Source organism: Pelophylax lessonae, assembly GCF_965119305.1.
Source record: "Pelophylax lessonae genome assembly, chromosome: 2".
Taxonomy (NCBI): domain Eukaryota; kingdom Metazoa; phylum Chordata; class Amphibia; order Anura; family Ranidae; genus Pelophylax; species Pelophylax lessonae.
The window spans coordinates 173,392,987-173,416,251 of record NC_138769.1 but is presented as its reverse complement, the minus strand read 5'-3'; the positions used below and the strand labels follow the sequence as shown (position 1 = coordinate 173,416,251).

The 23,265-nt window shown below is 44.0% G+C and overlaps 1 protein-coding gene across 1 annotated transcript in view; it reads right to left on the bottom strand.

Annotated features, from left to right (window-relative positions):
* SH3KBP1 (SH3 domain containing kinase binding protein 1) overlaps positions 1 to 22,786 on the bottom strand; it is a 568,203-nt gene extending 545,417 nt beyond the window's left edge. The window contains exon 1 of the mRNA XM_082244592.1: positions 22,371 to 22,786. Coding sequence (XP_082100718.1) covers positions 22,371 to 22,374 — 4 coding nt within the window. The 5' untranslated portion in view covers positions 22,375 to 22,786. The remainder of the gene's footprint in view (positions 1 to 22,370) is intronic.
* Between the last annotated feature and the right edge of the window lie 479 nt (positions 22,787 to 23,265).

Here is a 23,265-nt window from a genome sequence, read left to right as displayed (position 1 = left end):
GGTCGAGTTGCAAAAACGCAGAGAGACTATAATGGAGAAAGATACCATCCTCATGGAAAAGGAAAGTGAAATTCAGACTTTGCAGAAGCAAAGTATGGCTGATATGTTGGAGTTGCGTAATCAGCTGGAAAAAAGTCTTCAGTCTTTGGGAGCTACAAAAATAGACCTGCAGGAGTCGCAGGAACAGAATGTCGCTCTGAAAACGACATTGTCTCTCAGCGACAACGAGAAAAGTGAAAGAGAGGCTAAATTACTGAGTACTGTGTATGAGCTCACTACTTTGAGCAATATGGTAAATGAATGGCGTGCGGACTGTGAAAGTTGGGAAGGGGAAGCCCAACGTGTCCAGCAGCAGTTAAAGGAGAAAGAAGCCTGTGTGGCAGAATTACATTCTTATTCCCAGATGCTAGCCAATGAGGTGAAGGCTCTTATGCAGGGAAAAGAAGATTGTGAACATAAGAGGGAAAAAGTAGAGGCACAGCTTCTGGAATCGCAAGTCAAGGTGTCAGAAGGTGACCGATTGTGTGCTAAGCTGTCAGAGAAGGCAAACCGACTGCAGGTTGAGTTGGACAATGTTACAAATCAGCTTTCTCAAGCAGACAGCAAATCTAGAGAAATTGCGGAAGATTTTTCTATCTTGGAATCGCAGCTGCAAGACACGCAGGAACTCTTACAGGAAGAGAGGTGTCAAAGGCTGAGTTTTAGCACAAAGCTCAAACAAATGGAAGATGAGAAAAATGGCTTCCTGGAACAATTAAAAGAGGAGGCGGAAGCAAAGAAAAACCTATCAGAGCAAGTCGCAACATTGCAAGCTCAGATAGCGGTTATGAAAAAACGCATGGAAGAAAGCGTTGGTTCATTACAGTGTGTTGAAGATGTGAAAAAGAAGTTTGATCAGATGCTTGGTGAAGAGAAGAATGTGTCTGCAAAATATGCAGAAGAACGCGCACGTGCAGAAACGGAGGTGCGTGATAACGAGAGCAAAGCCCTGTTCTTGGCTCGCTCTTTGGAGGAAGCTCTAGAGTGTAAGGCTGAACTAGAAAGTGTTAAACAGCTGCGTACAGAAATGGAAGAATTGGTCAGCTCCAAGGATGATGTTGTGAAAAGCGTTCAGGAGCTAGAAAAGTCTAAGCGAGCCTTAGAACAGCAACTAGAAGAGATGAAGATTCCGTTGCAGGAACTGGAAGAGGAATTCCAGGCAACAGAGGATCTGTCCCAAAGAGGGGATAGTGTGCCTGATGCAGTTTTTAAAAGGATCAGTGTTTTGGGGTCTGTCCGGAGTGAGCCTCAGAAATGTGATGACACGTGGCTTGAATCACCCCTTTGGAATAAACCGTTCCTTCAAAAACTTCAAGCATTGGAAAATGTATCATTAGAGCTTCAGCAAACAAAAGAGTTGTGTAAGAAATGTGATGATTTCTCAGTTCAGGCTGAAAACCTAGTGGAGAAAACTAAAGCGGAGAAAACTAAAGCAAGTGATATAAATCTGGGAGAAAAAAGCAAACGCCACCTAGTGGAGAAAACTAAGGCTGTTGGTGAAAACGTGAAGCAAATGAATAAGTGCCTTTCAGGGAGTGTTTCCAAAATGGAACTGGTGAAAGACGGGTGGCAGAAGTTTGATCGTGATCTTGAGATGCATTCCATGTGGAATTCAGATAGAGAAAAGGAACTAGGTGACTTTGAGCGGTCAAATAGTTCAGCAGAAAGTGCATTGAAGAAACCTGTAAAAGAATGTGTTGCAGTTCCATGCTTCTTCACTGATGCAGAGAGGAGGTCTATAATGGATACCACCCAGATCGCTGGGTTCAACTGTGTTGTTGCCTTTGACCCCTATGTTGGTGGAAGGAAAGTTGATGATGTTCTGGTTGGCTTCTTCTGTGAAGAGTTTGGCAAGAAATATAAACTCAATATCAAATCAAATAGTAGGCCTTTACTGCGACTCGCTCAGGAGGGCGAAAAGTTTAAGAAGTTGATGAGTGCAAATGCTTCAGATCTGCCTATGAATATGAAATGTTTGGTGAATGATATTGATGTCTCTGGGAAAAGGAACAGGGGTCACTTTGAAGAAATGTGTGACAGCCTGTTGTCTCAATTGGAAAATCCTCTGCACAGCATCTTAGAGCAAGCAAAGCTCAAGAAGGAAGATCATTCCCTTTTACAACAAAAAGTCAATGATTGTGTACAGCTGTATGGAGAGGCAACTCAAGTCACAGAGGGATGTCAAGAGTCCCTACTTGGAACAAAGCTTAGTGAAGCAAAGGTTCTCAAAGTTTGGTGGAAAACATTTATGGATTGCAGAGAGAGGCGTCTTAAGAATGTTGAAGACATTAAGACTAGCCCAATTGAGTTGCCTATGGATCACGGTCCTCCGTGGTGGATTGGACAGACGGTTATGAGGGACAAGCTGTCTGACATTTATGAGAAAGCTGTCAATGAAGATGACAGAAACGAGAAGGAGCGAAATGATGCCAAAAATGCAGTTGAAGAATGTGTATATGAGATGAGAGACAAACTGTGTGGCATTTATGAGAAATCCGTCAATGAAGATGACAAAACAGTTTCATCCGGAAGCTTGAGGATAATAGGAGGCTTATCAGTGAGTCAGCAGTGCTTGACACATGCGTGCCTGGAAATCTGTGTCCCAACCCTAGGGTTGAAACAAGAGGGGGGGGTATGTAACAGGAAGTCAGCTAAATCTGGGAATGTAGTCACAGGAAGGAGATACATTTCCACCTGATTTAGAAAGTCCATTAATTAATTTAGGGTGTTGGCTACAGAGCTAGCCAGCAGGAAGTTGAAAGGCCTTCACCTGTTCAGAATGAGGGAGTTAAGGCTCTATAATTGGTTCAGAGAAATTCCTATTGTTTGCTGCCTCCTGTCGCTGTGTGAGCTGGGAAGAGGAGGACAGACATACGTGTACCTCCCGACGCCGTGTGGGCATGGGAGAAGGACTGCTGCCGCCTGTCGCCGTGTGGGCTGGGAGAGGGGGACAGTCGGATGTGTGCCTCCCGACAAGCTGGTGAGCATGGGAGAAGACCCCCTAAAGCGATGTGAAGCTAAGGAGGGTAACCACGAGTGAAGACGTCTAAAAGGTGAGAAGACAAAGTGTTCCATGTGAAGAGTGTGAAGAGTAAAGGGACCTGTTAAATGAACTGTGTTCAATATGAAGAATCTGAAGAGTAAAGGGACCTGTTAAATGAACTGTGTTCAATATGAAGAATCTGAAGAGTAAAGGATCCTGTTATAAATGAACATGTGCTGTGTGAAAGAAAACAAAGGGACATGTTCAATGGACAATGTTTGTGCTGTGTGAAAAGCAAACAAATGGACATTTGAGTGTCTGCTGTAGGATCAGCAGTGTCGGCCCAACAGTAGGTTGGAAAGACTTCTTAGGTAGGTTCCAGCGTGAGAAGGTAGCCGCCCACAGAGGCAAGGATTTATTTTGTCTTTTATTTTATTTTGGCTGTTTTGATGCTTGCAATTGTGTTAAGTAAATTGCATGAATAAATCAGTCTTGTTTTCAACCTCTAATCGGCTATCTCTCTGTGAAAACGCACCCCCAAAGGGGTCATCCACGCCTACCACCGAGCTAATCCCTCACAATATATATATATATATATATATATATATATAAAGTGTTTGTGTATATATATTTTTTGTGTAGGGGGACCAATTGCTTTATTACCATTAGGTGGGGGTCTCCTGTGTACTCAGCAGTGATAATTTACCACTGCCTAATAAAACGGGCACCAGAGTGTTTCTTGTACTGTAATCTCACTATGTCTCATGAGATTTCAGGAATCCCATTTACTTTTACATGGATCTCGGCCGTTTTCAGAAGAAAAACTTCTCCTCTGATCTCCCTGTGAGAACTGAAGTTTTCCGTTTCATAAACAGGGTGCCAGAGGAGATAATTTTTCTGAGAAGTGACCTGAGAGAAAAAAATTCAGAATTTCATAAACGGAGACCAATAAGCAGAGAGCTGGTCTATTCACAGCACATGTCTGCAAGTTTCTTCCTTCCTCTGCCTATGTAGAGGGGGGTGTGCCTTTCCATTCAGCTCACACACAGTTTATGCCCAGACTCCCCTCCCACTGTTGAAATAGGAAGAAAAATATGTAACACGATGTGCACTTTCTAAAGAATATAGAAAGCCGAAGACAGCAGATATACATGTAAACCTTATGTAGGGAGATTTGTCTCATCTCTGTGTATCATCTGAGGCTGCTCACTGGGTATATGTGAGGGTTTACATCCACTTTAAAGCTATTGTTAGCTTCTGTCATCTCTTTCTAGCAACTCTTGATGCTAGAAACTAATCAGCTAAAAACTTACCCTCGCTATCAGTAAATGCTTAATCTAGGCCTCAGATGTAGAGCGGGCCTACTCTCCACTATCTGGTTCTCCAGCACACCAGGTAGTGTTGACAATTTTGTCTTTAGCAGGGCACCTACGCTGCACTGCAAAAGAGCAGATCAGGGGATATAGACAACTGAGAGAGCTGTGAAACTGGTATGAGAGGAGTAAGGTGAAAATATTCTCAACTTTTTTGCGATTTGGCATTGCGTTACTTTAACTGAGAATTTTGCGGTCATGCGACACTGTACCAAAAAAAAAAAAAAATTGATGTCCTTTTTTTCCCACAAATAAAGCTTTCTTTTGGTGGTATTTGATCAACTTTGCGATTTTTATTTTTTGCGCTATAAACAAAAAAAAGAGTGACAATTCTGAAAAAAAAAAAAAAAAAAACATTTTTCACATTCTGCTATATAAAATTCCAAAAAAAAAAAAAAATTTTAAAAATCTAAATTTTTCATCCTTTTAGGCCAATTTGTATTCTGCTACATATTTATAAAAAAAATGTAATTTTTTTTTTTTTTTTTACTAGTAATGGCGGACAGATCAGACCCCTGACATTTTTGACACTTTTGGGGAAACCAGTGACATTACTACAGTAATCAGTGCTAAAAATATGCACTGTTACCGTAGTAATGACATTGGCAGGGAAGGGGGTTAACCTAGTGGGTGATCAAAGGGTTAAATGTGAGCCATGGGGAGTGTTTACTAACTGTGGGGGGAGGGGCTTGTGAAATGACCATAGAGACCTGTGATCCTATAAAGATCATTTCAGAGAGAACGGTCAGCTGTGTTTACAACAGCTTACCATGCTTCACTCTCAGCGGGGAGTGATCACGGGTGGCAGGCGGCAATCGCAGCCACCGGTCCCGTGTATCGGCATCCCAGCTGTCTAGTGGGGGACCGGAGCGCTCGCCCCCCCCCCCCCCCCGGCACAAAGCGCACGTAGGGCTACGTCGGTTTGCACAGGAGGGCCAGCCTGCCCCAGTAAATGTGCGGCGGGCAGTCCGAAAGCTGTTAAGGAATCCATTATGATATGTTAAGCATTTAGTTGTAGCCATTTAACGTTCTAATATTTCTTTCCTATTGGAAATTTACACCAAAACTGTGCTAAATTGGATAAACTACATTAAGATAAAAAATAAAATAAAAAATTCTATGTGCAGCAGCCCCCCCCCCCCCCCATACTTACCTGAGCTCTTTTTTATCCAGCGAAGTTGCCCAGCTGCCCAGGACTCCTCCTTATCATAGACTGAGACATCAGCACAATGCAACTGGCTACTGCTGCTGCCAAGTCAGTCAGCCAGCCAATCAGGAGAGAGAGGGGGCGGAGCCGGGTCACGACTCCATGTCCAAATGGACACAGGGAGCGGTGACTTGGCTCGGGTGCTCCCATAGCAAACTGCTTGCTGAGGGGGCACTCAACAGGAGGAAGGGCCAGGAGCACAGAAGAAGAGGATCCAGGCTGCTCTGTGCAAAACAACCTGCACAAAGCAGGTAAGTATAACATGTTTGTTATTTAATTGATAATTTTAATCACTTTAAAGTAATTAACTCAACACAAAGTTCACTATATGAACACTTATGTATTTTGTACATGTTAATCATAACCCCCCCCCCCCCCCCCAATCTCCTCTTCTAAATTTAGTTCCTCCAATCTTTGCTCATAGCGGAGTTCCTCCATGCCTCTTATCAGTTTGGTTGCTCTTCTCAGCACTTTCTCCAGTTCCCCGATATCCTTTTTGAGAACTGGTTCCCAAAACTGAACTGCATATTCCAGATGAGGTCTTACTAATGATCTGTATAGGGACAAAATATATCTCTCTTTTTCGGGAGTCTATACCTCTCTTAATACAAGAAAGAACTTTGCTCGCTTTGGAGACCACCGCTTGGCATTGCAAGCTATTATTAAGCTTATGATCTACCAGAACCCCCAGATCCTTCTCCGCCATGGATTTCCTCAGCTGTCCTCCCCCTAGTATGTATGCATGCATATTCTTAGCCCCCAAGTGCATAACTTTACATTTATTACCATTAAACCTCATTTGCCACATAGTTGCCCAAATAAACAATACATTGAGGTTGGCTTGTAAATTGGAGACATCCTGTAAGGATGTTATTCCACTGCATAGCTTGGTGTCATCTACAAAGACTGAAATGATACTTTTAATCCCAGACCCTATATCATTTATAAATATATTAAAAAGTAAGGGTTCCACTTCCAACACTAAACCTTGGGGTACACCACTGATAGCCTTAGACCATTCAGAGCAAGGCTGCAGATCAGCCCCGCCCCCTCTCTCTCTTCTGATTAGCTGAGTTTTATTGACAGCAGGGGGAGCCAATGGCGCCGCTGCTGTGTTTCCGCTATTGAAGAGAGAGTCTCCGACGGCTGATGGACATCCCTGGATAGAGATGGGGCTCAGGTAAGAATTAGGGGGACTGAGGGGGGCTGCTACACACAGAAGGCTTTTTATCTGAATGGATAGAATGCATTCAGATAAAAAACCTTTTGACTTTACAACCACTTTAAACTCTCCAGTATCTTCCCGAATATAGAAGGTAAATGAACAGGTCTATAGTTACTTGGTAAAGACTTTGATCCTTTTTGTAAATATAGGCATCACTTTGGCCTTACGCCAATCCTGGGGTATTATGCCAGTCATTAAAGAGAAGCTCCAGGCTCCCCCCCCAAAAATGTAAAGTCAGCAGCTACAAATACTTTAGCTGCTGACTTTTAATATGAAGGCACTTACCTGTTCAGACATCCAGCGGTATCCTCACCTGAGCCGATTCTTTAATCGGCTATCAAGTGATGGCGCCAGCATCTTGATTTGCGGTTTCCTGCTGCACTTTGTGAATGGGCCACAGTCTTCTGAGACCTGTGAAGTGTCCCAGATGTGAGCGGGAAAGGAGGCAGAGGCACCCGCTTCCCCCCAAAAGGTGCCAAATGTAACAGTGGAGGGGGGGGGCAGACAAGTGGAGCTTCCCCTTTTGGGCGAAGCGCCGCTTTAAAGAGTCCCTAAAAATTAGAGAAAAAAAAAAGCTTTGCAAACAGGCAGAAAATAATGATTTATTGCAGAAGGGGCATTGCATGGTTTTGTTGCAATAAAAACTTTTAAAGTTAGGTTCCACTTTAAACTATGTGTAAGGCACCTCCAATTAACAACACAATAAAGATGAACCCTAGGATTCATCAGCAGTGAGTTTGAGATGCTATATATTGCAGAAAACACATTTTTCCACTTTAATTCTCTCTTGAGCCTCTTTTTAATTAAACTGTAACTCCAGACAAAATATTAGTTATAGTTTTAGACATATACTAGGCTTTGAAGCTTTCCAAAAGGAAGGCTATGATGTTCTATCAACGCATCAGACCTGCATTTAGTATTTGTAGTTATCAATGTACTTAAATTAGATCTTCTAGTTATCCTACCTTGCCCTCCTATATTCCGAGTTCCCATCCAAACTTCCTCTAAAGTGCATGTGTACAGTATACAGACATGCACGATCGCTGCAATCCTTTAGCATAGTGCCTACACCTGAGTGAACAGACTATCACGTCTTGACATTAGCCAAGAGAAAAACCTTACCATCGACATGTTACCTCTGACCAAACGGCAGTAAATAAGACTGGCTGCTCTACTAAGTGGCTTTTATAGCTTTAGAATAGCTCATAATAATGGATAGTAGCAGATGTCTTGAAGACCATAACAAACGTGTCCCTGGAGTACTGGTGCATCTCATAAAATTAGAATATCATCAAAAAGTTAATTTCAGTAATTCGATTCAAAAAGTGAAACTCATTTTATATAGATACGTTACATACAGAGTGATATATTTCAAGCATTTCTTTCTTCTAATTTTGAGGATTATGGCTTACAGCTAGTGAAAACCCAAGTATCAGTATCTCACAAAATGTGAATATTACATAAGACCAATAAAAAAAAAAAAAAAATGCGTTGAGCGGAGACGGACGCTGGCTGGGGCGGCTGGTCTGTGGTGTCAAGTTCTTGCCGAGTACCTGGGCCGCTATTCCCTCACTCCAGGGGTCACTGCGCCGCCACTGGAGACAAGAGTAGGAGATCCTGGACATATCTTCAGCTGGGATTTAAAGATACCGGGCATTAAAGACACCATTTACCCACGCTAGACCCCAAGGGGTCGTTTGGTAAGTGGGCTGAGCATATGGTGACGGATTCCCCCATTCAAATGAAGAAATGCAATTTTGCTGCACATGAAGCACTTTAAGAACAATCACTCAGTTTTTGTTGCACGTTTTTTGCACTTGCACTTTGGAGATATAAGAACTGTATATCCTATATAATTTAAAGTACTATATGCACAATCACTTTAAAATTTAAGCACCTTAGGGGCACCCCCCCCCCCCCTCTTTTTTGGTCTAATTGTGGTTTGTGATTTGTGTTCATATTTATTTAAATCATCTAATAGAAGTGATTGAATTTTGATTCACACTATTGAGCGCTGTCCCCCAATTTTTTCACATTTCACAACCCATTGTTGTTTTAGACTAGCTGCAAATAAAAAAAAACACAAAAAAGGGCGCACCGACCTAGCGCATTATCCTCAATATTGGCTTTATTGTAAAAACATAAAAATGGCTACTCACAAACACAGGTGAAAATCGATCATATCGAACTCAATAACTTTTTGTGTTTTTTATTTGCAGTACTGTTGGACTGCCCCAGTCCTTTAGGGCAGCAAGACTGTAGCCATCCGAGACGCCATTTGTAAAGTCCCTTGTGAAGAGCAGTCGGGGAGCCTTGTTGTCTGAGCGCAGGAGAAAGGTGGTTCATTCACCTTATTTTGTTTGTTTTAGACTAGCTGCTCAATCTTTTATGATATTGTTTCATTAGAGTTATTTATAAAAGTTTAATTTTTATTAATTCAATACCTAGGCGCGATCACGTGAGTAATAATTACTCACATTTGTTTTCCTTCCACACTTTTTGAATAGAATTACTGAAATAAATTAACTTTTTGATGATATTCTAATTTTAGGAGATGCACCTGTAAATACTATTTTCTATTTCCAACTACCTAACGTAAGAAAGTAGTAATGTTGGCTATTTCATACTGTTTTCAAACAAATTCTATACTGGAATCCACCTTTAATACCTGGTGGTCCAGGACCAACTCTCCACATCTAAGTATATAGCCAATAACCTTGGACTTTTCTACAAGGGTTGCTGAGGATGCAATTGCTTTTAGGCCCAAGAAGTCAAGGGACCCAAATCCACAACCTGTGTAGTCACATGACATATTATACAGAATTGGGCTCCATCCAACACTTGTAGGATTCCAAAGTTGCACCGACTTTGGAATGCAGCTTTGACCCAACTTTGGATGGGTGTGACTTGGATATGACTTTGCCTTTGACCAGTGATAATAGACAATGGCTGCATTGCATAACATTCAGGTACGACTTTCATGCATCTTTTGAGGGTTAACATTGAAGCTGATGGCCCTCAAGTTGCATGAAAGTTAGACCAAAGTAGTGTATGAACTACTTGAAGTCGCTGGAACTTTAAGTCGCACATATATGAATGGTTATCATTGCATCGGAAAACATGGGGAAAGACTTGTAATGCAACATTAATGTCCAAAGTTGCGTGACAAGTCGCAGAAGTGTGAATGGAGCATAAAAGTAGCTTTCCTCTTTTAGTAATGTCCACTTTCTGCTCTCGATCTGTTGCTTGATCTTTAAGTAGCTGTATAAGGATTTAAAATATAACATTTGATCCGATTTCTACTAAAATGTCGTACTTCGAGGTATAAACCTGTTGTTCTTAGCTACATCTCTAACATCTATTGCACAATACAATTCCTCTAGATCGGTATTGTGGGTTTAGTCGGTATACAGTTACACTGTATAGATTTGGATTTGATAAAGGCATGATGTGTATTACAGTAAACTACCATAAGCATATGTATAATAAGATGCAACAAAATGCAAATACAAATGTGTCTTTTGGCTCTGATCATTCGGTATGTTAAAGTATTTTAAATGCATTTAATCAAATCAGAGTGAAATGATATCAGTTGTACAATTCTTTAATTTGGCAGTTTGCCCACAGTACTCTAAGATTATATAATAAATAATGAAAATGGTTTATTCGTGCTAGAACAAATCTGAACCTTCACGCTAGAGCTACAAGGACAATTTTTAGTAGTTCAGCTGCACTACTAAGATGATTAAATAATCATTTAGAAGTGTATTTATAAAGTGGTGAATGTGACATTCACTGCAGGTGTATCATCCTAATGCGAATTTTAAACTTACACTGATTAATATGCAGTAAATATCTGATGAATGTCACATTCACTTCTTTGTAAATGCCCCTAAGAGTAGTGATAAGAGTGCTAAAGAGATTAACCCCTTCTCTCCCAGCCTTGGCATTCCCTTAAAGAGGTAGTATACTCATTCATAGTACTTTACGTATTTAAAATCTTATTTATACATATAATATTTTTACCTTTCTCCTTTGCCACTCACTTTGTCTGTTGCTTAGATATTTTGTTTGTAATTTCAAATTTCAAACCCGCGCATGCTCCGTTCAGCCTGATTTTCCGGCAAGTTGTTGCTGCTGCCGGAATAATGCAGGGTCTCTGCCGGGGCTGCGTCATTTCCTTTGCTGGACGTCAGCCCCGTGCTCACGCGAGACTCCGTCCGTCCACATTCAGCAATTACTCCACTACCCCATGTGACTTGCAACATCACAGGGGAGTGATAGTGGATAGCCTCCTATTGGCTGTCAAACTGGTTCATGGACCAAAACGAGGCTTGGTTTCGGCGGCTAGTGCACGTGCACAGTATTTCGGAACAGAACGAACACTGAGGGCGGAAATACTTTACAGATAAGGACACTGAAACAACAGTAAGGATGGCGGCGCTAAACATGAGGAAAAACGCAGCGGAATGGGATCAATAAGAGATGTAAGGATGATTTTTATCATTTGCTTTACAGGCTACGTGATTAAGAATTACTTATTACAGGCTTTAAATTGAAATTTTGAAAAAAAAGGTCTGAGTATACTACCGCTTTAAATGGGCTATTATGCCCAGGGGAAGGGGGCATAAAGGTCTGCCAAATCACGTGACCACTGTTAGCCGGTCTAACCATCTCCCAATCTTTACTAGAGACTGGGAGTCTTTCACAGCTTAGTCACTGAGCTGGGAGCTTGCTCTCAGCACAGAAATCTTTGCCACCCATGGAGGCAAATATGCGGCCTGTGGGCGTTAAAGCCCACTCTTCTTACTGCTGCACATAAACATTAAGTGGGCAATAACAGGTTAAACAAATAGCTATCAAAGTTGTTAGCTACACAAATAGCATGCAGTACCAAATCGCACATAATGGGAACATTGAAACTATATACTACTTACGTAATTTAAAACACAAGGTAGTAATTTGTTCTGCCCTAATCTTAAGGCTCCATTCACACTTGTACGACTTGACATGTGACTTTGGACACGCATGATAAGTCACAGCTTATTGAGTTTAATGGCACCTGTTCCAATCTACGTGACTTAACTGGTTCCCGCCCGCCATATAGTCAAATGGCGGCCGGGCGGGACCACTCTAGTTCTAGGAGGACGTCATATGATGTCCTCCCATTCCAATTGGCGGCGAGCTGTGTATGTAGGACACAGGTCATCACCGATCAGAGTAAAGAGCCAATGATGGTGGCTCTTTATCATGTCATCAGCTGTGTCCAATCATAGCCAATCACAATATAAACACACTTGCTGGTTATAGGCATTCCTTTCCAAAAGCAAAGAGTCAGTACCGGCTAGTGTGAAAGGGGACATATGCACTGATAATCAGGGCACTAATCATCATTTTCCTGATTATCAATGCAGTCCCAACAGTGCCCATCAGCCCTGCTTATCAGTTCTGTCAATCAGTGCAGCCCCATCAGCGCCCATTAGTGCAGCCCCATCAGCGCAACCCCATAAGCACCCATGAGTTCTGCCTCATCAGCCCCCGTGAGTGCTGCCTCATCAGCCCCCGTGAGAGCTGCCTCATCAGCCCCCCGTGAGAGCTGCCTCATCAGCCCCCCGTGAGAGCTGCCTCATCAGCCCCCCGTGAGAGCTGCCTCATCAGCCCCCCGTGAGAGCTGCCTCATCAGCCCCCCGTGAGAGCTGCCTCATCAGCCCCCCGTGAGAGCTGCCTCATCAGCCCCCCGTGAGAGCTGCCTCATCAGCCCCCCGTGAGAGCTGCCTCATCAGCCCCCCGTGAGAGCTGCCTCATCAGCCCCCCGTGAGAGCTGCCTCATCAGCCCCCCGTGAGAGCTGCCTCATCAGCCCCCCGTGAGAGCTGCCTCATCAGCCCCCCGTGAGTGCTGCCTCATCAGCCCCCCGTGAGTGAGAGAATGTTACAATTTGCAAAACTTTATAACAAAAACTAAGAAAAATATTATTTTTTTTAAATTTTTCTACTTTTTTGGGATTAAATACCACCAAAATAAAGATCTATTTGTGTAAAAGAAATATGATAAAAATCTCATACTAGCACAGTGCTTCGTAACCGTGCAATACTCATTCAAAGTTCAACAGCGCTGAAAGCTGAAAATTGGCCTGGGCAGGAAGGAGGTAAAATGCCCAGTAGGGAAGTGGTTAAAGTCACAGCGACTTTGAAAAACGACTACTTTGATGGGACTTTCTTGCAACTTGAGTGCCAGAGAGTATAAAGTCGAATCAAAGTTGCACTAGTGTGAACAAAGCCTAAGGCTGAACTAGGTGTCATTTTTATTGCATAGTTACATTGGTCTAGCTTGAACCAATGTAAGTATGAATGTCTTATACCTGAGCGATCACTGTAGTAGTCTGTAACTAGAGAGATAGCCTTGAGCTTTTGGGTCCTGTCCCAAGTGGCTTCTCATCTGCGTATAGACCACAGTGAGCTACTCACTCTGTATTCACAGAATGGCATATAATATATATATATATATATATATATATATATATATATATATATATATTGTGACAGGAAGTCAGGTAGATCTGTGAATGTTGTCACAGACAGGAGATACACTTCTGCTTGGTTTAGACAATTCACCAATTACTATAGGGTGTCGGCTGCAAAGGCAGCAGGAAGGTGTAAAGAAGTTGAAAACTATTCAGCTATTCAGAATGAGGAAATTAAGGCCTCTATAATTTGTCCAAAGGAAGTCTAAGGATTGCTGCCTCCTGACGCTGTGTGAGCTGGGGAGAGGAGGACAGTCAGATGTGTGCCTCCCGACGCTGTGTGAGCATGGGAGAAGGGATGCTGCCTTCTGACGCTGTGTGAGTAGAGGAGGACAGTCAGATGTGTACCTCCCGACGCTGTGTGAGCACGGGAGAAGGAATGCCTCCTGAAGCGATGTGCGCTGAGGAGGGTAAAAAGTGTGAAGACTTCTCAAGGTGAGATCTTGGATTGTTTCTATGTGAAAAGAAACCAATGGACATTTCCTGTGTGAAGGGAAAATGAATTAAGACTGAAGACTACTCAAGGTGAGGTCTGGGATTGTTTCTATGTGAAAAGAAACCAATGGACATTTCCTGTGTGAAAAAAGGGACATTTGCTGGGTGAAGAGAAAAACAAAGGAATGTGTTCGATGTGAAGAGAAAAGGGACATGTTCAATGTGAAGAGAAAAGGGACATGTTCAATGTGAAGAGAAAAGGGACATTTTCAATGTGAAGAGAAAAGGGACATGTTCAATGGACATTTGTTGTGTGAAGAGAAAATAAATGGACTATTGAGTGTCTTCTGTAGGATCAGCAAAGTCTGCCCAACAGTAGGTTCGGGACAGACTTCCTTAGATAGGTTCCTGTGTGTGAGAAGGTAGCCACCCACAGTGGCAAGGATTTATTTTGTGTTTTATTTTATTTTGGATGTTTTTGACGCTTGCCCTTGTGTGAAGAAAATTGCATGAATAAACCAAACTGTTGTTTGCAACCACTTCTCGGCTATCTCCCTGTGTAACGAAGGGGTCATCCATGCCCGCCACCGAGCTAATCCCTCACAATATATATATATATATATATATATATATATATATATATATATATATATATATATATATATATATATATATATATATATATATATATATATATATATATATATATATATATATATATATATATATATATATATATATATATATACATACACACACACACACACATATATACACACACACACACACACACACACACACACACACACACACACATATATACATACACACACACACGTTTTTTTTTTCTTTTTTCCCAGCATGCCCAGAAGCTATGCAGGGATGACGCTGCAGCACCGGAAGTGACGGCGGGGCCGGTGCAGTGCATCGTGGGACCCAAGAAGACGGAAGAGGACACAGGAGAGGATCGCGCTGGCTTTAAGCTGCCCACACCTGAGATGGCAGCGCTGGACAATACATTTTCAAGGTAAGTATTTCTTCTAAAAGGTAAGTGCAACCCAGGACAGATCAGAGGCTAGCCAATGTGGAATGCACTAGCCCTGACTGTCCTGGGGGTATTTTTATAAAAAAAAAAAAAAAAAAAAAAAAAAAAAACTTTCCCAGGGTGGAACTCCGCTTTAAAGCATTTTTTACCCTAACACTTCATATTCCTGATATGTGCCTGCTGTACCATGTACCTGTATGAGAAAGTCTCCTGTTCTCTTTATTTTGCTTCCTTTATGTGAAATCCCTGGTGTTCCTGCCAGCCCCTCTGCTTTCCTATTATAAATTGACCACACTAAGCAGCAGAACACACTGTGGTCAGTTCTCTAGCTATGCTGGGAACTCAGTGTGCTCTCCTTCAATGATCAGACTTGTCCTGACACAACCCCACTGCACAGCCATTCACTGACAAGCTCAGTGTGCTGCTGCTTCTCCTCCCCCAACCCTTTTGCAGCTGAGAACAGAAGAAACTTGACCATTTATTAAAATGTGAAAAAGGGTTTTGTTTTTTGTATATCTAAACAATTATGTTTTACCTTTCATTTCTATTTTAAACTTAATAGGTTGTTTCACAAGGTGATCGTTTACAATCCCCTGTGCAAAGAGCCATGTTTGCCCGCATTGAATGCACAGATGTTCCATGCATCCACGTTCAGGCAGTCCCATTCGTTTCAATTAGGATGCAACAGCTGCACATACGCAGGCCCTGTTCCCAATTAGACATCCATGTGGGTGCGTACCCCTGAACTCACATTGTCTGCGTTCGGGAACATGCACACTCCTGCACCCACATGGATGTCAAATTGGAAACAGTGGCTTTGTCCTTGCAGCCGCTGCGACCCAATTAATGTGAATGGGCCTGCCTACACACAGATGTCCAAAACACCTGTGCGTCCCATGGAGGCAAATCCAGCCCTTCACACAGGTGTACGCTTAAGTATAAGGCCCCATTCACACAGGGAGTCCGTCGGCGGACTCCGTTTTTCTCAGCGGGGGGATTGATCTGCCGATCCCAGGCGGATAGCAGCTGTGTCTCTGTGCTGTGTGCGGAGACACAGCTGTCAGGTCCCGCTGTTCTCTAAGGGGGAATCAGATGGGAACAGTCCGCCTGTCCGTTCTCATCCGATCCGCTGGACAGATCGAAAATACGGATTCCATCCGTCCAGATTTGATCGAATTGGATGCCAGCGGACATGTCTCCGCTGACATCCGATGCCCCATACAGATACATGAGGCATCCGTTCAGATCCGCCAAAAAAAAAAAAAAAACGGACAGGAGGATCTGAAGGGTCCGCCTTTGTGAAAGGGGCCTAAAGGTCTTTTCACCTTTGTAAAAATGTAATCCGTTTCAATGTGTTTGATTTTCTCTGACAAAGGATCTGCAAAGGCTTTTCTTCAGTGTGCATGATGCCGTTATCACTACTGCATTACTGGCATCCTTATCTGCTTTATCAGTGGCATGTGACATACTACAGTTACTTCTTGATAACAGCTCTTACTGAAAAAAGTTATGCCTGTTGATAAGGGTGAACTATTGTGTGTTTGTTTCACTGTACAGTCTGGTGGAGGTGTTTGAATTACACAATTTACTAGAGAGAATTTAAAAAATGATGTTGAAACAGTTCATCAGCTGTGTATTAAACACTTGCCTACTGGGCACTTTCACCCCCTTTCTGCCCAGGCCAATTTTCAGCGCTGCCACACTTTGAATGACAATTGAGCGGTCATGCAACAATGCACCAAAATTAAATTTTTATCTTTTTTTGAGACAGATAGAGCTTTATTTTGGTGGTATTTAACTTAATTGCCACTGGTGCTAAACAAATGAAGAAAGACTGATTTTTGTAAATACTTTTTCTCCTTCAATGATGTGCGCTGATGGGCACTGATCTGATGGGCACTGATTGGCAGCACTGATAATAAGGACACTGATGAACAGTGCCCCGATTATTAGTCCCCATTCACACTAGCCTGCCATTGATTAGTACAAGACCCGTTCTAATAGGAGCGACACAAGTCGCTCCGACTTAGAAAAAGGGTCCTGTACTACTTTGGGGCGACCTGGAGGCGACCTGCATTGACTTCAATGATATGAAGTCCATGCATGTCGCGCCAAGGTCCTGGTGCACGCTGTGCACCGCGACTTCACAGGTCGCCCCAGCAAGTAGCGTCGCCCCTGTGTGAACGGGGTCTTAGTGTAGATGTCCCCTGTGTGGATTTTACGGTGATTGGTTCTCCTCTCCTCACACGCTGTCAGCGTGAGGAGAGAATTCCCGATAACCAACAAATCCTGATTGGACACAGCTGATCAAATGGTAAAGAGCCGCCGTGACTTGCTCTTTATCCAGATCACTGCCGGTGCACGTCGCAGGGGGAAAAGTGCGGCCACACCGTAGTAAGCTATGACTAAGCGCTAAGGAAGCATGAAATGTGTTAGCTGGTGATGCTGTTCCCCTCTATTTGTGTTTTTGACATGTTTGTATGGACTTGCTGAAATAAAGGCGATTTTACTGGACGTGCGGCCAACCAGAATTCTTTATTGCTCATTGGAATCCGTGATGGATGGGGCCAGTGGAGGTGGAGATGGGAGACTGACCTAGAGCCGTGTTCACACACATCTACGCGACCACACTGTAGCCGTCATTCGACTATAGCATGGTCATGAAATAGTAAAGCGGCTCTGAATGCAAATGTGAAGATCTTTGTTATAGGGAACATTTAAAAACTATAATTGTGCCTGTGCAGTAAGCCTAAAAATGTATATTTTTTCTTGAATTCTTGCTGTAAAATAGCAAAACACCTCTTGGAACGTGAAGGTGCCTACAGCCCCATAGCTGTATACCTGCAGTGTGAGATCTAAGGCACTGCTGCCTCTGATTCCTCTTCTCAGGAGATTTGCAGGAGATGTGGTGATGTCACTAATGGTCTCCTTGGGGGTGCAAAACCCTGCCTCTACCAAGATGGCTGCCTCCCCACAGAGATGTGGTGCAGAACAAGACATGGTAAGTTGGCAATGTGAATAGATCAGCTGTAGGGAGACCACAGACAATACTGGAGACCAGTCCTTTGTTCTCCTTGCTTTTTTGGGCACATCTTCTGGAGTTCCATTCCACTTTAAGCGGTCTGCCTGGAGTGACAGAATGCTAAATGTTTGTGCCCCCTGTGGCTTCGATGTTTTATTTAAAAGTGGTTGAGCTGGGTGGTGCTGACAGGGCCACCCATAGATAGAATTGTAGCCAATTCTGCAGGAACTGGCCGAATTTCAAGTTGTGTATGACTAGCAGTAGTCTTCATATTACATTGCTTTGGTGAATCTAGAAGAGATTCTACAATCAGGTTGCATAGTGTATGGCCAACTTAACGGATAAGTTCATCTTTGAAAACATGTTACATTTTCCACCCGTTCCCACTGCTGCAGCCGCTCCCCACCATTCTCTCTCCCTGTGACAGCAGTGCAGGGAGAAGTTCTCCTTACCTGCTAAAAAATGTGCATTTTTTTTTTTTTTTTAAACTTGAACTTATCCTTTAAACACTTGCTTACTTGCCACTTATACCCTCTTCCTGCCCAGGCCGATTTTCAGCTTTCAGGGCTGTCGCACCTTGAATGACAATTGTGCAGTCATGCAACACTGTACCCATGTGAATTTATCACCTTTTTTTTTTCACACAAAAAGAGCTTTCACAAATAAAAAAAGAAGGAACATTTTGGAAAAAATAGTTTCTGTTATAAAATTTGGAAAGAAGTAATTTTTCTCCTTCACTGATGGGCACTGACAGGCTGCACTGTTGGGCACTGATGATTATCTGTGTGCATGTCCCCTGTTAGGATTGTCGGTTACTTGCTCTCCTCTCCTCATGCTGTGACAGCACATGAGGAAAGTACTGGCGAAAGTACTGCCAATAACCGGCAATTCTGTTTACATTGTGATTGGACACAGCTAATCACATGGCAAAGGGCTGCTGTGATTGGCCTTTTACCACAATCTGTGATCAGCTGTGTCTGAAGGGCACAGCGGTCACAGAGCACACCGGATGCACATCCCAGGAGGTGCACATGGGTTGTGGTTCCGGGAGGATGTCCATGGATGCCCAACGGGGAACGAGAGAGCAGTGTTGCAGCCGTCTTTGGGCTAAAGCGAAGGAAGTGGTTAAACCTGAACTCCATCTTTTGATATACTTTACATAGTTAATTTGGGCCAGCTTGGCCCAATCAAACCATGTCCCTCACTAACATGTGAGGCCACTGGATGTGTAATATAAACTGTATGTAGCTGAGGCTACATACAGCATACTGCACGTTGTTCCGGGTTCGAGCTGAGACTTTCTGTGTCATACCCGCAGGGCTGCTGTTAGAAATTGTGGGGCTCTGTACAGACTACCTGGCAGGGACCCCCCCAAGAAAATATTAAAGATATATTTAACTAAAATTACAACAAAATCACTATTAGCAGACACAAATATAACATAACTCGCATAATTCCTGCTAAATCTAAAAGAAAAAAACGATGTTAATAAATAAAAAAGAAGATGAGATGAAAATAATATACAGGCTGGGCAGTTGGAGCTCCGGGATCAGAGGGAGAGAAACAAAGTTACAAATAAACTCCTGAGCAGAGATAACATTAGAGCCATTGCTGGGAGGGGGGGCCCACACAGGGAGGGGGGGATTAGTGAGCGACAACTGTCTCTTTCTCAGCAGATAATAGCTGATAGCAGGGAGAGGAACAGAGATCAGCTTTCGGGTGCTGGAGGAAGATTTCTGTATTTGTTGTCCATCACTAATCCCCCCTCCCTGTCTGGGCCCCCCTGTGTGCTCGGGCCCCCTACAAGAGGGCTGGTGGTCCCCCCCTATCAGCGGCCCTGCATACCCGGAACACAGTAGAATCTATCACAGCTGCACTCAGCCATTCAGAGACAGCGATGTATTCTAGCAATGAATATAAAGCTTCCTCTGATTGGTGGGCTGATGTCACAACCTCTGACTTAGAAAATGGTGACTTCACAAACCTGTATTAGAACTGGTATTCAACTCTCCACATGGAGTAATACCTTGACTGTAGTTGCTGAGCAGCAATTACCTGGAACGCTTTTCAGAGCTATCCAAAATCCTGCTGCAGGTTTCCGCTTAGTCAGGGTGTACCTGCGGTGATTGCTATTCAGGGCCGGGACAAGGGGTGGGCAGAAGGGACGGCTATCCTGGGCGCAGTGGGGATTTGAGAGGTTGTGTCAGAAGGGGATGATTTGGAGGGGGGGGGGGGTCTGTAGTGGAAGGGTGGATTTCTGTTAGTAAGGGGAATTTGTGTTAGGAGGGAGAATTTGGGGGGGGGGGGGTGGAGTTGTGCGGGGAGTGAGGGACTCGGGAGTGTGGGGGGGGTTAGAGGATTTATGCTCAGAGGGTAAATTTGAGGGGTAGAGGATTTGTGCGCTAGGACAGGGGGACTAGGGGAGGTAGGATTTGTACGGAAGAGGGGACATTTTTGTTTGGGGAGAATATTGGCTTGCAAAGGGAATTTATAGGGTAAGTGTGAAGATTAGAGCTCAATTTCTTTTGGGGGGGGGGGATTTTTCTGACATCACGTTTGGCACCTCTGCCCAAGGTGCTGGATGACCTTGTCCCACCACGGTCGCTGTTGGAAGCACGCAGCAATTACCACATGTGCCTGATGGCTGGGCAGACAGCCACCATTAGCTGCAGACGTTGACCAGTCATTAAATTGTACGGAGCTCAGCGGCCACAGTTTGTCGCTCACAGGTGGCTAAAACAGCTGCAGCAAACACCAGATTCTGGCCACTGTCATTTGCGGTGGCGCTAGTCCTCTTTAGCCTAAAGCCCCGTACACACAGGCTGAACATCAGGTGGTATCAGCTGGTTCAACAAACTGGCCCACATTCGGCCATGTGTACGGCAGCTGGTCCAGCTTCTGTCAAAGGGGCATGACCGAAAATTGTCTGCCGAACGGCATCCGATCAGTACTCTCAGTCAATGGCTGAGAGCACCGATTGGTGTGTTTTCTAGCGCAGGGGCCATCCCCCTATCAGAACACAATAGCTCAGTAAGGGAAATTGCTGTAATGACATCAGATTGTAAGTACAGCAGCTCCTCTTGAGCGCTTTAGTTTTTTTTTTTCATTCAATGAAGAAAAACTGCTACCAGGCTTTAGACCTCCAGGTACTGTGCCGCCCTAGGCAGACATTTTCTTGGGCCTGCCCAAATCCTCTTATCAACTATAAATGTAGGCTCAAGGGAAAGCTGCTTTGGGCCCCACAACAATGACCGGGCCCTAGGCAGCTGCCCCTTATGCCCGGTGTTAAAGACGGCCCTGGTGTGACATCACAAGGAGCATTCTCCCACTCCACCTTCAATGCCACTCCACCTTCAATGCAGTGCTTCAGAGGTTTACCAATGTGCAGTGCAACATAGAGATATCTGGTGCATGTGCAGTGAGACTGATGTTTCCCCGAACCTCCTGGGATGCTGTTGGCATCTCAGGAGGCTTCAGTTGGGAGGGGTGATGTCATTTTCGCCTAGGCAAGACAGTAGAAAAAGTACAGGTCCAGATCCTACAGAAAAGGCACCTACCCTCCTCCCCCAATTTATTTTTTTAACATCCAATTGTATAATGAGTTGGGATTAGGCCAAGTGAAAGACAAGAATAAAAGGTCTGCTTTAAGGACACACAGCTTGTTTTTAGCACAGTGATCCAAAGGCCTCTCTGGCACCGCTACAGTTAATCTGTCAATAAGCACATTTTCTCCCAGTCCAATCTATCCTTTTCAGAGCGGGACAAAAGAATGTGCTTACACCTTTCACCGTACAGGAATGCCATCAATACACATTTCCCAAGTGTCAAGAACACAGCGATCAGGACCTTGGCATCACACAAGCGCCAGCGTAAAATGCTTCCAAAGGCTGGAACACATAACAGACATAAGAATATAAAAGCCATCCTGACAATTTGCAGCATGCTACCCATAACAATGATGACAACAGAGAGACAGAGGGAGATGGGGCTCCTGCAGGGATGCAGCATGTAGGAATCACTGACACCAAACAATAAGAGAGTAGGGTCCATCCAATAGAAGTGGCAATCACAGTGACAGCTGCATTGTATCATACCATCAGTGCAACTCTGATCCCTGAACCCTATGATACATATCACCCTGAACAAAGGGTTAAGTCTAGGGAGGACCCTTAACCCCTTGTTACCAAAGCGCTGACTCACAAATTGGGCTTTCATCAGAAATGACACAACAGCCTTGTCCTATTCATAGCAATGCTACAGAGGTGGGGTGGGGGGTGAAGATCACACACAGGCAGGCATGCACTTCAGAAGCATGCCACTGACCCTAGAAGCTTGCACTTCATTTCTGGCCAGGGAAGTAACTACTTCATTTTTTTTTTTTTTGCACTTGACAGCTGTCAGAGGCTCCACAGGGACACCCTGCATTGACTGTAGAGGATCTGCATTGCTTTAGCTGTATGTGCCTTCCCCAAACAAAGCCTGATCCCAATCGAGCGATCTATGACAGATGAGCCACTTACCCATTTATGTCGGATCCGGATGTCAATGAAGGCAGGGTTAAAGTTCCACGTTGGGTGTAGATGACTTGGAATCGGGGTCCCCCCCAGGTGAGGGATCCCCCCCTCCTCTATCCTATTGATGAGCCCTATGTGATGGAGCGCAGCCTCCTCATAGGTGACAGCCAGGCATCCTCTCCTATGCTGTGTGCAGACGATCAGCCTCGGGGAGCCATGCACCTTGGTACAGGGGGGATGAGAGCAGCTCTAGTCCGGCTTATTGTCGGCGCTGAACGTGGATGAGCATTTGCTGCTGCTGCTGATGTGTTTAAGAAAGTGAGTGTGATGATGATCGCTGCATTTCCCCTTCCTCTCCTCTCCTCCGCCTCCCCTTTGCAGCTGCTCATGCAGTGTTTGTGATGCTCAGTGTGCCTGCTGGGCTCTCTCTGCCAGGCTGACTTTGTGCCTGCTGCCTGCAAAGCCTCGCGAGAGCTGCCTGTCCCCTCCCCCTCCTAGTCAGCATGCCAGGACTGAGCCTTCAAGTGGATGTCCCCTCTAATAATACACTCCTCTTATTAGCTCCACCAGGCTTTTCTGCCACTTTTTGTTCACATGTAACAATCTGTTTTGTTTTTTTTATTTTGTTTTTTGCTAGAAAATTACTTATATCCCCCAAACATTATATATATTTTTTAAAAGCAGAGGCCCTAGAGCAGTGTTTCTCAACCAGGGTTCCCCCTGAGGTTCTCAGGGGTTCCTTGAGCAATGCACAATTTCTAGAACCCTAGGGTTCCCCCTGAGGTTCTCAGGGGTTCCTTGAGCAATGGGCAATTTCTAGAACCCTAGGGTTCCCCCTGAGGTTCTCATGGGTTCCTTGAGCAATGCGCAATTTCTAGAACCCTAGGGTTCCCCCTGAGGT